The 16,899-nt window shown below is 33.1% G+C and overlaps 1 protein-coding gene across 11 annotated transcripts in view; it reads right to left on the bottom strand.

Moving 5' to 3' along the window:
• The window catches only part of CACNA2D1 (calcium voltage-gated channel auxiliary subunit alpha2delta 1), a 489,928-nt gene that overhangs the window by 45,116 nt on the left and 427,913 nt on the right, over positions 1–16,899 (bottom strand). For 5 of the 11 annotated variants that reach the window (XM_017523103.2, XM_017523100.2, XM_037736543.1 and 2 more), the window contains exons 16-20: positions 12,043–12,120; positions 10,156–10,230; positions 9,806–9,880; positions 5,683–5,739; positions 1,241–1,312 (exon numbers count right to left, since the gene is read on the bottom strand). In XM_017523103.2, the coding sequence (XP_017378592.1) occupies positions 1,241–1,312; positions 5,683–5,739; positions 9,806–9,880; positions 10,156–10,230; positions 12,043–12,120 (357 nt within the window). The remainder of the gene's footprint in view (positions 1–1,240; positions 1,313–5,682; positions 5,740–9,805; positions 9,881–10,155; positions 10,231–12,042; positions 12,121–16,899) is intronic. The other 6 variants (XM_017523102.2, XM_017523104.2, XM_017523105.2 and 3 more) reach the window with 3 other exon arrangements.

The following is a 16,899-nucleotide window of genomic DNA, read 5'->3' as shown; positions in this document are numbered from 1 at the left end:
GGGGTTTCACCATGTTGACCAGGATGGTCTCGATCTCTTGACCTCGTGATCCACCCGCCTCGGCCTCCCACAGTGCTGGGATTACAGGCTTGAGCCACCGCGCCCGGCCTATATAACAGCTTCTAATGTAAGTTGAGTGTGCACTTATGAGGAGCTCAAAAATAATAAAGACTTTATCATAAACCAGGTCTTTTGCTAAGTCCTTTCTATGTATTATTTCATTCAATCACTATTACTAATTGATTTAGAAGAAACTGAGGTTTGGAGAAACTAAAAAATATCGTTTTGGTCACTCAATGGAGTCCTTATCCCCATTACCTTATCATACTTTATTATGTCCAATACTTTACAAAAAACATTATTAATCACCTAAACATCCTAACACAAGGCCACAGTCTAGGGTAATAATAATAAATCATTAAATTCTAATGTTCTATAATTAAAACACACTGTGACAAATCACAAAAGAAATATGATGGCTTTTGCAATGGAGTTAATCCATCTGGAAAAATCCTAAAAATCTGTACTCTAGAATGCAGGAGCCAGGTTCTGCTACTTATTAGCTTAAGAACTGTAGAGAAACTAAACTCTCTATACCTCAAATATATCATCAGTACAACAGATGTTATAGCTTGAAATAACAATATCTATTTCCAAGCTTCTTGAGAATCCAAGAATCCAAACCTCTAACATATATCATATACTTAATGTAAAAATACTTTATTACATAATATACTGTATTTTTAATATTGATATACTACTTTTATAATTATGGAAGGCTCTTTCAGAGAAGGAAATATGCAATTTTCGTTTTGAAATAAAATAGATTGCCAAGTAAAATGTATTAAGGCAAACATGGCAGCTTCTCTCATGTTGTTCCTTATGTGTTTGGGTGGTTGGATTCCTTCTACGTTTTCTTTCAACGCTATTGCAACATCCTCCATCTCTATGATTTTTATTGAAGTTTACAGGATACATTTGTATTACAATAATTTTAAAATGTCTACCCTTAGAAAGAGAAAGAAGACTAAGGTCAAACCCAACTTAAACATGTATTCCTTTTCATATAATCTTTTGGATGGGAAAACCCAGGATCTAGAAAATTTTAGAAAATTTTAAAGACAAAGAACGTTCACCTTTGCATATACATTAACTAATAAACAAGTTAACACATGGTAGCTGCTCAACACATACCAGCATCTGACCTGAGGAATTGTTTAGTATTACTGATTCCACTCACCTCCACTTTAATATCATTCTCTAACTCTGCATCAAGGAAATCCAATGTTACTGGCTCCTGAGATTTGGGATTCTACACAGAAAACAATAATAATTAAGTACATGTAACATTATACAATGATGCTGTGTACAAAGTAATTCAATGGGTATTTATGAAATTAATTCTGCAAAATGTATTTACCTAGGATACAATAATAATTGTATAAAGGTATTTTCTTTCATATATATACACACACACACACACACACACACACACACGCATAAATATAAAAGCTAGAGATTGAGCTTTAAGTGCAGTAAATCTTAATCACCAAGTGAAGACAGTCTATTTTGAGTGCTATGTGTGATATTGCATTTATAATCACAAGCTCTTTGGGCACATTACTTTTGAGGAGCCATTCACAACTTTCTTTTCATTAATTAGCATAGGAAAGGGGCAAAATAGCTTTTTGGATAACTTATTTGGCAATAAAACAATGGCAATATGTAAGTATATTTTTTAAATTTGTAAAAAAAAATTGTATATAAGAAAATGTTTCAAAAATATGTTTAAATTTGCAAAGCAAAACGTTCTATTGACCTGTTCTTTCTTCTGAAAGTGTATAAAGCAAAGGTGCAAATTTGCTTCATATATTTCAATCTAAGATATTTTATATTTTAATAATTCAAATGACATCTGAATGTACAAGATAAAATTTGTGGTTGTCAAAAAGATTTTAAGATTGGCTTTTATAATTAAAGTCTTATTAGGATAATAACCCCTGGGTTCACCGAATACTGTTTTCTGCTTTAACATTTTCTATTGCTTCTTTTGGCTTGTTTATAATATAAAGTAAAGAACACTAGGGAAAACATAGATTCTGATTTATTCATATCATTATATAAAATGATACTATTAGTCTGGCAAATTTATCTCATATGATATTATTTTAATTTCTCAATTGCAAAATGCAGATTCATTGAACTATCTGATAAAACAACAAAACACAGTCAATTCCCCTATAAGTTTCTAAGTAATGTAACATGTCATACTAAGATTTCAATGCTCACTAGAGCAATAAAATCATAATAGGTATTATGTAATTTCATAATTGAAAAATTTTAGAAATTGAATTTTTAATGTTTATTAAAATATTACCTTAATCTGATAACTAGATACCAGTAACAAATGCAAACTGTGCTGGATTAGTGCAAAGGTCACTCAAATTTTACTAATATAAGCCTCACAGGCTCTTTCAAAAGATGTTCAGATCGTCACCATTTTAAGCACTGTTTTAAGGAAGAAACTTCCAAGGACAATTGCAATAAGTAAAAATGTACTAAAATTAAGCATATCTTATCATGATGCTGAATGACACAGTATACATGCCATATATTTACTAACAAAAATGCCTTCCTTCGCAAAATAATTCCATCTAAAAATGAAAATTTTTGATTCCTACGGTTTTTGATAAATGAACATTCTTAAAGAATTTTTAAAAATAACTGTATCTGGTACTTTAACTGAAAAAAATTTCACTGCCTAAGTAGTCTATCACTATAATCAGAAGATTCTAGAATACTAAAAATAAGTATTACATTTTTCAAAGGTGAAAATGCTGACCAGTATTGGTAAGATACTGATGACATCTTACTGCCTCAAAAGGAAATGATCAGTTGAGATGTAGCATATTTTAAAGGAAGAAAATAAAAAAACAATGTTGAAATCCTTCTAATTTCTTTGTTTTAAAAAATGAAACCTATAAAGTCCCTAACAAAAGGATACTCTAAAGTTTACAATATTATTCAGAATTGCTCATTTAATGTCCCGTGAAATAACTCGTCTTCACACAAACATATCAGCATTAAAAGTTTAACAAACTCAGTGCAAAACAAAGTCAAAATAATGAAAATAATAAAAAGTAAACAGAAATAAGAGTATTCATCTTACATGCAATGGATAATGCATAGCATGAGCAGACCCAAACAGCATGCATGGAGGAGGCATTATCAGGAAGAATTGGCAATATGAAGATCATGTCCCAATCCAGCATACACAGACACAGAGAAGAAAATGAAATCATAAAATAAAAATCTCAATGCATAACTTCTACTTTCAAAATGGCAATCTAGCTGACCATTTTTTAAAACATCCATCCTGGGTATAGTGACTACAAAATTCAAAAGTATAATCTTCTAATAAGAAAGCAGTAAAAGAGGCTGAAAAACTGGAATATAGTCTCTGAATACCCATTATTTTTGTTTGATATTTTAAGTATCTAGTATTTCTCATTTGTAAAATTGGATTATCAATGGAAATAAGTAACATACCATTTGTGGAAACCAAAGAATATAATGAACTTTAACAAAATTTAAATTGAACTAATTACTAGATAGTATTATTAGAAATGCTACTTAGTTGAAAAACAAAGTTGAGGAGTCTTTTGTGGTTGCTAGTTTGCCATTGAGTTTTCTTAGAACGAAAATAAAAATAAACCATTTTCAGGTTGTTTATTTTTAAATTACATCATTAGAGTTACATGCAATATCTGAGCTTACTGCATAAACAAAAATTCACTAAAATGCACATGACTGCAAAAAGTTTTACTTAATACATAAAAAGAAACATGCAAGGACAGTAACAAAACAATTTACTATATCAAGAAAGGCATAAACAATTTTAATCTTTATGGGAATTATAAAGATATGAAGACTTTCATATGCAACAAAAAGAAATTCAGGCTGTTCTAAAATTCTAGCACTGGAAGGGAGCTAAAGTTTCTCAACTACTGCAGTGGCTGTGCACTTTAGAACTCCACGGGGTGCTTTACAAACTATTTAGAGGCTGGGCGCGGCGGCTCACGCCTATAATTCCAGCACTTTGGGAGGCTGAGGCAGGCGGATCATGAGGTCAAGAGATGAGACCAGTCTGGCCAACATGGTGAAACCATGTCTCTACTAAGAAATACAAAAAGTAGCCAGGCATAGTGAAGGCACCTGTAATCCCAGCTCCTCAGGAGGCTGAAGCAGGAGAATCACTTGAACCTGGGAGGTGCAGGTTGCAGTAGGCTGATATCATGCCACTGCACTCCAGCCTGGCACAGAGCAAGACTCCGTCTCAACACAAAACAAAACAAAACAAAAAACTATTTAGAGGTCTGTGTCCTATCACTGGTCAAATTAAATCAGAATTTTCAGAGGATGACGCAGGGGACTCACATATATACAATTAATTTCCTAGGTGAATATATTGTGTAGGATGGAAACTAATGACCAGTTCAATTCTCCTGCTCAGATGAAGAAACTGAAACACTACGGGATTTAAGGGAGTGCTCAAGAACAGTGTTGGCTATTAGTAGAACCAAACTAATACTCAGCTCTACTAATTCATAGCTTATCCATTTCTTCTTAATAACATATTGTCTCTTCATTTTAATGTCACCAGCTTTTAAATTTTATTTCTTAATTGTTTTGTGACAGAGTCTCGCTCTGTTGCCCAGCCTGGAGGCAGTGGTGCGATCTTCGCTCACTGCAACCTCCTCCTCCTGGGTTCAGGTGATCCTCCTGGTTCAGTCTCTCGAGTAGCTGGGACTACAGGCAACGTGCCACCACACCTGGCTAATTTCTTTCATATTTTTTTTTTAGTAGAGACAGGGTTTCATATGTTGGCCAGGCTACTCTCAAACTCCTGACCTTGTGATCTGCCCTCCTTGGCCTCCCAAAGTGCTGGGATTACAGGTGTGAGCCATCGTGCCCAGTCTTCATGTCACCAACTTTTTAAAGAAAAGGTAGGCTTACCTATAAAATCTTAAATAATGTTGAACATCCTTTGAAATTCTGCAATTCTCTTACTAAGCTATAGGAAGTATCTTTTTATGCTGATTATTAATAGTTTTACTGTACATATAGAAATACTGCAGGTGTATGATAACTGAGGTTTTGCTGCCAAAAGGAAAAGCTTTTGCAATGAGTTTGCCAGGTAATAAAAATTCAGTACTTATTTGCACTTTGGTACATTTTTAATTAGCTAAGGGAAATTTCTGTAATTTCTAACCCAAAATTACACTTTTTAGAAATTTTGGCTTAAAAGCTTACGGAAACTGTCACATAGGAATTGTATTTTATTTCCACTTAGAAGTCAATTTACAAGCAAATTGTTAGGATCACATGGATTTGACGTTCATTTTACAATTCTCAGAAGCCATCTAGTTATGATTTCTCTGATTATTAACCTGATTGCATAATTGACTTTGCAATTTTTAGTCAGCCAATACATACCCTCTACCATTATTAATAACATTTTTGCTCCAGCTTATTAAGAAATGATGCTCATCATCTCATGCTCTGGAAGCTTGATGTCAGGAAAGGCAGCTTTAATTATAAGCTTTAAGAACAAAAGCTTAATCTCAACTTGGATTTAGCAAATTTGAAAGCGCTGTTAAGTCTACCTTCATTCACAGTTACCTGGACATTGGGTCTCCTTTTTCTTAAATTAATTGTTGGTATACCTACACCAATAGGCTGAAGCAACAGAAAAATGATAATTCATCATACTACGTATGAGCATAGGTAAGAGTTCTATCCTATAATCAATTATCATCATATATTCCCTTGACTGGAAACAAGTCTAAATGATATACTTAGAATTCAAAATATTTGGTAGGTATGGAGCTCATGAGCCAATAAAAATTTAAAAATATCTTCAATGAATAAAAACTGTTAAATGGTCATTTTTAAAGCAAAATGGCTATTATTTTTTATTTGAAAAGTACATATTTGGGAAGTGGGAAAAATAGTTGTTTGTCCCAGGTTACTTTTCCATCTATTGANAAAAAAAAAAAAAAAAAAAAAAAAAAAAAAGAGAGAGAGAAAGAAAAGAAAAATAGCAGCAATTGTTAGAATTTACATGACCCAAATATAAGTATTTTTAATGTCCAACTCTCAATTTATATGTTGAAATCATTATCCCAGGAAAAGATGGTATCCAAAGGCCTTCGGGAGGTGATTAGGACCTGGTGGGTGGATCTGTAATGAATGGGATTGATGCCCTTATCAAAGAGGCTCTAGAGAGAGACACCTCTCACCCCTTCTTCTCCATGTGAAGTTAGAGTGAGACTATGGCTGTCTGTAAGGAGGCAGACCCTCACAGAACACCAATCTGCCCATGCCTTCATCTTGTACTTCTCAGTCTTCAGAACTGTGAGTTACTAAATTCGGTTTACAAGCCACCCAGTCTATGGTATTTTGTTATAGCAGCCTGAATGAACTAAGACAAATCATATGAAACAAACTGTGGCTTTGTTTTCTGAAGTGATACCAAATGTATCTGTGGAACTAATGGAGAATGTAACCATAACAGTGTAGATTTATTTTAAATATTAACTTCTAAAACATAGATTATGCACAATTTCCTATATATATGTTTCTTAGAATTGAACAAAATGAGATATCTAATTAAGTAGACCTAAGCTGGTTATTTCAATGACACAAAATGGAAGAAAGGTAAAATGCATTTTGGAATAAAGCAGAATACATAATTCAACATATGTCAAACTGTGGTCATGCTGGTAAAAGTACATGTTGAGAAAATATGTTATGAATCCATAAAAGATTAAATATGTGAAAAGTTCATAGCTATTTTATTTAATGATATTCTGGGATTTTTAAAGAACACTCATTTTTCTGCAAAAAAAGAACTTCAGTGAAATATTTTGAATTAAGGTTACAACATCAGGAAAAAAACACAAGGCACTGATCAAGGAATACTTGCAAAACATTATACTTTCACCTTGTTAAATAATAATAGCTGCTATAGACATAGCGTTATTTTTCTTCACTTATTTTAATGAATTTCTGATAAAAATAATTAAGATTAATTTTCAGTATACTGTTACCATATGTTCCTTTGTATTTGTCAATTTCTAAAACAATTATATTATATTATCCTTTTATGAGGTCTTGTATCAATAAGACCTCATATATTAGCTTGACCCCTTAACCACAAAACGGAAATCATAATATTTACCGAGTTAATGATGAGAATTCACAAGCATATTTAATTGACAAGCATGAATTTCAGAAATAAAGAATAAATTGATGTTCAGAATAGTTTCTTTTTCATGGTGTTCTGAAACATTTTTGGAAATGTTTTTCTGTTATATATTAATATTTGCTTTAATCAAATTCAAATATAAAGATATGAAAAGCTAATTTATAATCTGTAAGACAAATATCAATTGGGCTTTAATGAAGATTTCTAAAGAATTTATATTTTCTTTGTAATTTTAGTGAATTATTTTAAATATGAGCCAAATACAGGTTAATGTCATTCAAACAGTAATATATTCTACATAAATATTGGTTATTAGTAGGAGAATGTAGAAAAGGAAAAAACCTTCAAATTATTACTTCTCTTTTACGATGAAAACCACCTAAACTGTTACAGCCATTAGATCGTAGATTTATACATATATCCATCAGGCATGCATTATTCTCCTTATTCTTTTTGTCTATGATATATTTAGTTCCTTTGGTTGAGGGTTAAGCTTTATATTGATAAAAGTAGAAATTCTTCATACTATTTATCACATTACGCTTTTTTCTTTTCTTTAGAGACGGAGTTTTGCTCTTATTGCCCAGGCTGCAGTGCAATGGTATGATCTTGGCTCACTGCAACCTCTGCCTCCCAAGCTCAAGTGATTCTCCTGACTTAGCCTCCCAAGTAGCTGGGATTACAGGCGCACACCACCATGCTCAGCTAATTTTTGTGTTTTTAGTAGAGATGAGGTTTCAGCGTGTTGGCCAGGCTGGTCTGGAACTCCTGCCCTCAAGTGATCTGCCTGCCTATGCCTCCGAAAGTGCTGGGATTATAGGCGTGAGCCCCTGCACCCGGCTCACATTATACTTTCACTGCTTTTGAATTACTTTAGTTAGGGAACTATAATTCAAAATACATTGGATATACAAAGCCCAAACAATAATACTGCAAAATTATAAAAAATTTTAAGAAATAAAACGGTAAATTTTCAAACTATAGCAAAATCTTAGGAAGATTAGCCAAACATAAATTACTCTTTTAAGAGGAATTTAACAGGATATGCTTTTAAAGAGCTGTGATGGTTTAATAATAATATGAAAAAGTACTTATGCAACATTCATATAAAAATAACAATCTGGCCAGGCACAGTGGCTCACGCCTGTGATCCCAGCACTTTGGGAGGCCAAGGCAGGTGGATCATGAGGTCAAGAGATCGAGACTATCCTGGCTAACACGGTGAAACCTTGTCTCTACTAAAAACACAAAAAAATTAGCCAGGCATGGTGGCACATGCCTGTAGTTCCAGCTACTCGAGAAGCTGAGACAGGAGAATTGCTTGAACCCAGGAGGTGGAGGTTGCAGTGAGCTGAGATTACACCACTGCACTTCAGCCTGGGTGACAGAGTGAAACTCCGTCTCAAAAAAAAAAAAAAAAAAGACACATTTAAGCATAACTAGGGTGATCAACATTTACATGCACTACAAATAATTATATAATAAATTTTATATGGAAATAAGTTCTGAAGTCAGAAAAATTAAATGGACATTAGTCATAAAATGTAATATTATTTAATGTATTAAAATATATATTATATTTAATGCATTTTTGTATTCAATATCAATAGTTCTTTTATGGATTTGAACAGTATTTAAATGATACAAATTTGTATGTGTGTATGTTCACACACGTGGTATATTCTAATATATGACTAACATTAAATATTCATGACTCGGGAGAAAGAAGTAGTATGCCTAAATCTGCATGGTTTAAGGGATCTTCAATATTATCTTCAAAGTTAAACAATAACTAAATGGATGCTTATAAAGTTACAATTAAAAGACTGATTAATTTTATTTCTAGATAAATAAATTTTGCTGTTAATTGCTCTGCAAAACAGTTCATGAAGAGTCAAATGAGATATTTATTTTCATAAAATATCTGGTACCTTGAGAAAATAGGCATAAAAATTAGGAATAATATGGTACATCTATGGCATTTTCTCTCTTTCAGATTAACTTGCTAATTAATAAACACTTCCTATTTCTAAAGCCCATGACATGAATTTTACTTATTCAATCTCTTACATCTCTTTATCTATCCTAAAATAGAAAGAGAAACATTCTAGGAGACAGAAAGCCGAGTTAATTACCAGAAGAGAAGGGTAACAGAAAATGTGGTCTGGACAAAGTTGAACATTACTGATATTTATCAGGTTCACACCCATCCATGTCTAGAGCAGTATCTTTTATTATCTTACAGCCTTAAAATCAAAGTCAGAAGTGAGATGCATGAAATTGAGGCTTAGGAGGTGATAATGGCTATCTTTGAAATAGAAATATTAGTGCAGCTAACTTGGTAACAGAAAATGAAAACTGCTTTCCCACTTTCGTATATTATAATGTGTGGTCTTGCCATCTAAGGGAGCCACATTACACACTGTACTTTGATATTTAGTGTTATATAGCAAATTTTAAAACAACAATCCTATTAAGAACATTAATCATTAATTTTACACAACACTAATCACTTTAAACAAATTATATACCTACCTTTGGCTGAAGATTTGGATGTAATAGAACATAACCATTAGGATCGATTGCAAAGTAATAGCCATTGGGGCACAGCTGGGGAAAAAAAAAAAAGCTTAGGCATCCCTGAGTCACAATTAGAAATCTATGCTCTTTAAAATATATATATTAATGTATTAAATATACATTTTACAGCATGTTGAAGGATAACATGGTATCATTTTATTTTAGAGATGCTTTTAACCACTTAGTTCCTTTGCTAAGATAACTGCCTATAGTTTTTGAGAATTACTTAAATACTTTATGGCCAAGCTAAGTTAGTACAGAGTTCTTAACTTGAAACGTTATCAAATGAGCAAATTTCATCTTACTGTAAAACGTGGTGTCAGTCTTTTAATATCTTCCAAAGATACATCTACTCCCATTACACCAAGGATCAGCTGGTTCTATAATGAGAGCAAAAATGGCATTTTATATCAAAAACTTACATATCTTTACATAATTATCATATTCTCATCTTTTGCTTGCATTTTGGTTATATTTGATATTAGCTTAAATGTATATATAGGGTGAAGCACTCTTGGTGTCAATTTACAAGGATTCTCAGCTTTGTTTTCCACAACTTTATCATCATCATTTAACTTAGCAAGAAAATCTAGATGATTGAGGCTAAAATATATAAAAGACACATAAAAATTTTTGACACTTCTTGCACCCTTTTCTTCTAATATTTATTTTCACTGCTATTGTACAGTCAGCCCTTGTTGCTGTGTGTCTATGTGTGTGAGTTTTTATTGACTTTATGGTTTACCATAATCAAGAAACCACAAGACCAAGACTGTCCAGCTTAAAGATTATACAATATAGAATAAGAACACATTGGATTTTTGCTGTTCATAGTTCCTGTGTATGTAACTATCCTGAAAGTATGTGACATTATTGGTTATAAAATCCTCAAAACACTATTTCTAGTTGCTGCTAATAACTTCTATATACCAAGCAACAGGCATCATAGGTTTAGTTGCAAGTAGCAATCATCATCATTTTTGGGACATAAAGATGAAAATTGTGTTAAAATTTTGAGCTAAAAATTACTGTTTCAAATAGAATTATATAAATAATAAAATAATAAAATAGAAATGTGCTTGCAAAAAAAGTTATCAAATCTAGTAATTGCAAAAACACTTAAACTTTGTGTAGGTACAGACAGAATAAGAAAGTTATGTCAACAACTATTCCACCAATCGATCCTAGTTTGAGCAAAAACTCCCCAACTGAAGCAATCCCTTAGTTCACAGTGAGGTTTGTGAACATGTATTAGAAAGAGAGAATACTCCTTTATGAGTTACAATATTTAGAACCTGCAGATAGTTAGGAATGGTAATGGGCCTCAAAGAGAAATAACTGTTTTCTATGGCTACCTTATTAAAATAAGGAGTTCAACGGAGATATATAATAACTGATCTAATAATGCTTAAGTGCAACAGACTTCATGAAACCATAAACTGGAAATAAACATCCATTCAAATCAGGGATATCACCTACATTATAAAATCAGTTTCTAGTATTAAAAAAGTCTTAACCTCAAAATCTCAAATTCCTGAATCAAGCTAAAAAACTGGAAGGCAACACTATTTAAAATCTAAAGCATTTAACAAACAGTAAGATATTTATTTTTAATACTTTTAAATAGACATTTTATTGCATTGACAATATAACCAGTGCTATAAAAATTAAGCATTCTATGAAATTGTTTTTCCTGTACCTTAAGAATAGAAAAAATAAAGGGAATATTAATTTAAATCAGATACTTAAGTTACAAGATAATTTTTAAAAAGCTATTGTTTGAGAGTTGGGGAGGAATGATTTAATAAATATACCAATGTACACCTGATACAAACATCACCATGCTTTTGGTCTTTGGGTTTTTCTAAACTCCATTAATATCTCAGATGGATTCTCAAAATGTGCACACAATATTACTGTCCATTTATCATATAATTACTCCCAGTCTGACTTTGTGTTCTCATCAGGCCATAGTTAAGTAGAGCTAAGCTGAATCTTGGCTCTAGGGCAACAGAGAGTTTGACCTGCATTTCCTTTTTCCCAGGTGGTTATCGCATAGGCAGCTGTTGCCTTTGACCTCTGGCCTCACAAGACAGTTACACTGCATGTATTTTCTTATGGAAATATCTTATCCATGTTGGGCTCCAACGTCACAGTTTGTCATTTATTATTATTATCAATTAACTTTTAACCTTTAAGTTTGTCTTATTTTCAAATTGGCCGGTTATGTTGAAGACCGGAAGAGTTCCAGTAATGACAAGTCCCAGTTCCTAAAAATAGATTCAGAGAGAAAGGGCAAGTTAAAATTATAATTTAAGATTTGTCAGAGTGCCTTTGATATCTACGACTACATTTTATATTACTTTATAAAGAGCCACAAAAACTAGTAACTCATTTTGAATATCTATTAACATTTATTTTTAAAATATCAATGAAAATATCTTGGAAATGGTTAGGACCTATTAGGCAGCTATTGAAGCATGCAACATTTAAAATAATACTCTAAGATAACTTTAAAAATAATCAACTTACACAAATGGTCAACAGCCTGTATGCATTTCAGTAACCCTGTGTCCTCTCCCTTTTTCATAGTGATAGTTCACCTAATATCAGGGCCTCCATAAGCAGAGTGATAATAAAATGTTATTTTAAGTGATTTATTTAGCTTCCCTTTTTGTAGCCTCATTCTTAATTTTTTGTGCCCTAAACCAAAGACTTCATGCTAAATGACAAATGTGCAGTTGAATAAACTGATAAATAAAGGAAACACTCTACTGATACTGCATATCTAGGATATTCTAAGTAAATATTATACTCTTCAGAAAAAGCAATACTACTTCTAAGTAGCCCCCAAAATAAACAGTACTTTTGGGGGTCAGGTGCAGTGGCTCATGCCTATAATCCCAGCACTTTTGGAGGCCGAGGCGAGTGGATCACAAGGTCAGGAATGGAGACCATCCTGGCTAACATGGTGTAACCTTGTTTCTCCTAAAAATACAAAAAATTAGCTAGACATGGTGGCACACGCCTGTAGTCTCAGCTACTCGGGAGGCTGAGGCAGGAGATTGCTTGACCTTGGGAGGCGAAGGTTGTAGTAAGCCGAGATCGCGCCACTGTCCAGCCTGAACAACAGAGACTCTGTCTCAAACATAAATAAATAAAAATAGTACTTTTTGACAAAGTAAAATGATGAAAAAAAGACAACTGCAAGCCTTAAATATAAAAGTCTAGTTTGAAGACTTTAAAATAAGAGAAATAATGCCATCCTATTAATTGGCATATAGATCACTGACTATATTAAATGAATCCACAGAGATTAGTTGAAATAAATTGATATTTTCAAGTCAGAGTTTGCTTTTATTACTAACATCTATATCCATTATAATTTTTAACCACTATTTCATGTCAAAACTACATTTTTAACAAAATCACTTTAAAAAATAATTTTAAGTTATTGTTTGAAATTTTGAATTTGTTTAAATGAGAAAATATTATTAACCTTCTCATGAAGAATGATTCCAAATCCAAATCTCATGAACTCTGAACCGAGTTCTGGAATCAGAACCAAGTTCATAAAGTTGGATTTGGAATCATTATTCATTACAACATTAAAAATATTTCTTAATATCAGAGAGCAAATGTCTTATGTAGGTTGTGGTTCATAATTGAGCACACGGGAGGCCCAAATTCAATCAGAATGATGAGTGAATTGAGGAGGAGAGACAATAATAGAGAAGCTTCCAACAGACCAAAATAACAAATTATTTGCAACAAATAAAATTAAGGAAACAACCATACATATTTTGGTGCATGTGTTCCCACCCAAATCTCGTGTTCAGTTGTAGTTCCCATAATCCCCACGTGTTGTGGGAGGGACCCAGAGGAAACTGAATCATGGTACGGTTTCCCCCATGCTGTTCTCATGATAGTGAGTAAGTTTTCACAAGATCTGATGGTTTTATAAGTGGCTTCCTCCTTCGCTCAGCACTTATTCTCTCTCCTGCCGCCCTGTGAAAAGGTGCCTTCTGCCATGATTTTAAGTTTCCTTAGGACTCCCCGGCCACATAGAACTGTGAGTCAATTAAACCTAGAACTGTGAGTCAATTAAACCTCTTTTTTTTTTTTTATTATAAATTATCCAGTCTTGGGTATTTTTCGCAGCAGTGTGAGAATGGACTAATAAAACGATATATACATGTTGGCTCTTTATCTAAAGTCCTAACCAAGAACATTAGACAATGAAACATCCTTAATTAATTATTTCCAATGAAAATCTCCCACCTCAAGAATAGTCAAGCTATGATTAATTCATAAAACTGGTATGCAAAAGATAATTCAGTAAAGATTTGGTGAAGTGTCTATTAGAGTTATAATCTGTATGCATAGTTTTAAAGAGACTACCATGGTTTAAGTCAAGGTATATATGGATGTAATTGTTTCCTTTGCATTACTTTTGCATTTATACTGCATACCATAATTTGCTTCTAAAAATGGTAAAATATACCCTAAAGTGAGTTACTAGATTACTAACATATTAGATTTAAGATAATTATGAATGAAGTCGCTGGGGCCCAAGTTGAATTTTTTCTCCAAAAAATTCAAGACCAAAAATGTGTACTCTACATCTGAGGACTGTATATGTCTCTAGAAAATAAGACAGAAATAAAACAATATTTTTCCACTCTGGAATTAAAAAAATATTTTCTAGAGCCCACCTCCTGTCACATCTCTTTTTATAAAGAGCCTCACTTTGTCTCCTAATTAAAATGAACCCTCCATAATATTGTCTTAGTCTGTCCTTATCCCCCCTTATCACCAAAAATGGCCAAGATATCATTCTTTTGATACACTCAGTACTTCCCCAACTTTTATGTTATGCCCCCTTTCTGTGGTTTCACTTTTCACTACCAATTGCAAAAACTTTACACTAATATGATCAGCTAAAATGTCTCCATTTTCTTAAGCACAACCCACTTTGCCCCAAATATTGTCTTCTTTATTTTAAAGTCAGAATTCTTTTTCTTGTTATATCCATTCTATTTGGTCTTGAAATACATTTACCTTTTCTTTTTTAATGTAACTTTATTTTTGACCAACATATATTGTTAATCTGCTATGTGGAGAGACAGATAACTAGGAGTACATGAGGGTCACTTTATCATCTTCAAACCAGTAAAAAGAATGCTGTAAGTGTCCATTGGATAGCAAATTCATGTGTCCCTTTTTTTTTTTTTTTTTTCCAGCTTATAGCATAGCACATTTAGAACCAACACTTCCTCCTAATGTCATTTGTGCTATCAGTAAGAACCTTACCAGCAATGCAGACATGCTGGTTAATGAACTTCCAGTCAAAGGAAACACAACGGGGCATAATTATTGACTCCTCCTATCATACACTGTCCTGTGATGGATTTGGAAAGCGCAACATTTTGACCATGGCTTTAGATCACTATGTGACCTTAAATAAATATGTGATGTCTAAAAGGAGCACTGGACAGTAATTTTAGCTAGGGCTTGAGGTAAGCAAGCTTCTTTTTATCTTTCTTAATGTGCAAGGCTGCTGTTAATAGTGCCTATTTTTCTTCTAACTTCCTGTATATGTTTATTTTCTAAAAACCAAATGATAAGTAATTCTAAAAGGACTGCATTTTGCCCTACGGGTTCATCATTACATTTAGAAAAGTAGTAACAACATATCATTGAACTCCAAGTAGGGAAAAGGGTTACTGAATCAGCATTTATTTTTCAGGTCTTATTATTTTGATTCTCTCCGAATATATTATTTCAGTAAATCATTAATAAAATCTTCTCATTAAGACTAGCCATATGAATAAAGCTTAAGTATGATTATTATTTATAACTTTCATGTCAAGAAAGTAAAAATTACATTAAAAAATTTTTCAACTTTGGCCCTATCAACATTTTTGGAGGAATAATTCTTTGTCATGTGTGGTAGGCAGTTTTCCTGTGCATTATACGATGTTTAACAGCGTCCCCAGCCTCTATCCACTCAGGGATGTCCAATCCTTTGGCTTCCCTGGGCCATATTGAAAGAATTTTCTTGGGCCACACATAAAATACACTAATACTAAAAATAGCTGACGAGATTTTTTTTAAAAAGCCAAAAAAAATCTCATAATGTTTTAAGAAAGTGTACAAGTTTGTGTTGGGCTGCATTCAAAGTTTGTGCTGGACTGTCCTGGGCCATGGGTTGGACAAGCTGGCCTTAGATGCTAGTAGCAACCCCTCCCCTCAAGCCATGGCAATCAAAAACATCTAGAGAGTTTTTCCAAATGGCCTGCGAGGGGCAAAATGACCCCCTTGTTGAAAACCACTGCTTTTAAACACAATCTTTACTAAAATGCCAATTGTGCCATGGACAATTTAATATGTGTTTGCTATTTCACACCAGATTTGAATACCTCAATGACATATGTCCATAAAAAGTCTGAGGTTGAATCTAGCACAAGAGATTATATTAATATATGAAGAAGTTTGTGATGATTTCAGTACAGTGTAAATATTTGCCTATCTAATTGCATGTAATCCTGAGTTATAGCAGATCCAGCTATAGTTGTGGAGGCTAGACATGCTTCTACTAGCTCCTCTGCTTTAAAAATACTTTCTTCAAAATTATTGTTCAAAATCTACAATAATAGATTCCAGTTCACAAAGACTTTCAGCATTTTTTAGATTAAAAGTTTAAAAACTTATAGAAATGTCCATGTATTCAACATTCCAGGTTGGAAATTCTATATATATATTTTTTTTCTTTAGACAGAGTTTTGCCCTGTCACTCAGGCTGGAGTGCAATGACACGATCTCAGCTTACGGTAACCTCAGCCTCCCGAGTAGCTGGGATTATAGGCACATGCCTCTATGCCCAGCTAATTTTTTTGTATTTTTAGTAGAGACAGGGTTTCACCATGTTGGCCAGGCTGGTCTTGAACTGCTGACCTCAGGTGATCCTCCCACAGCAGCCTCCCAAAGTGCAGGGATTACAGGAGTGAGCCACTGTGCCTGGTCAGAAATTCTACATTCTTAATGAA

Source organism: Cebus imitator, unplaced genomic scaffold (genome assembly GCF_001604975.1).
Source record: "Cebus imitator isolate Cc_AM_T3 unplaced genomic scaffold, Cebus_imitator-1.0 Scaffold26, whole genome shotgun sequence".
NCBI lineage: Eukaryota > Metazoa > Chordata > Mammalia > Primates > Cebidae > Cebus > Cebus imitator.
Note: the sequence above shows the minus strand (reverse complement) of the source record. Positions and strands in the feature narration are given on the sequence as shown.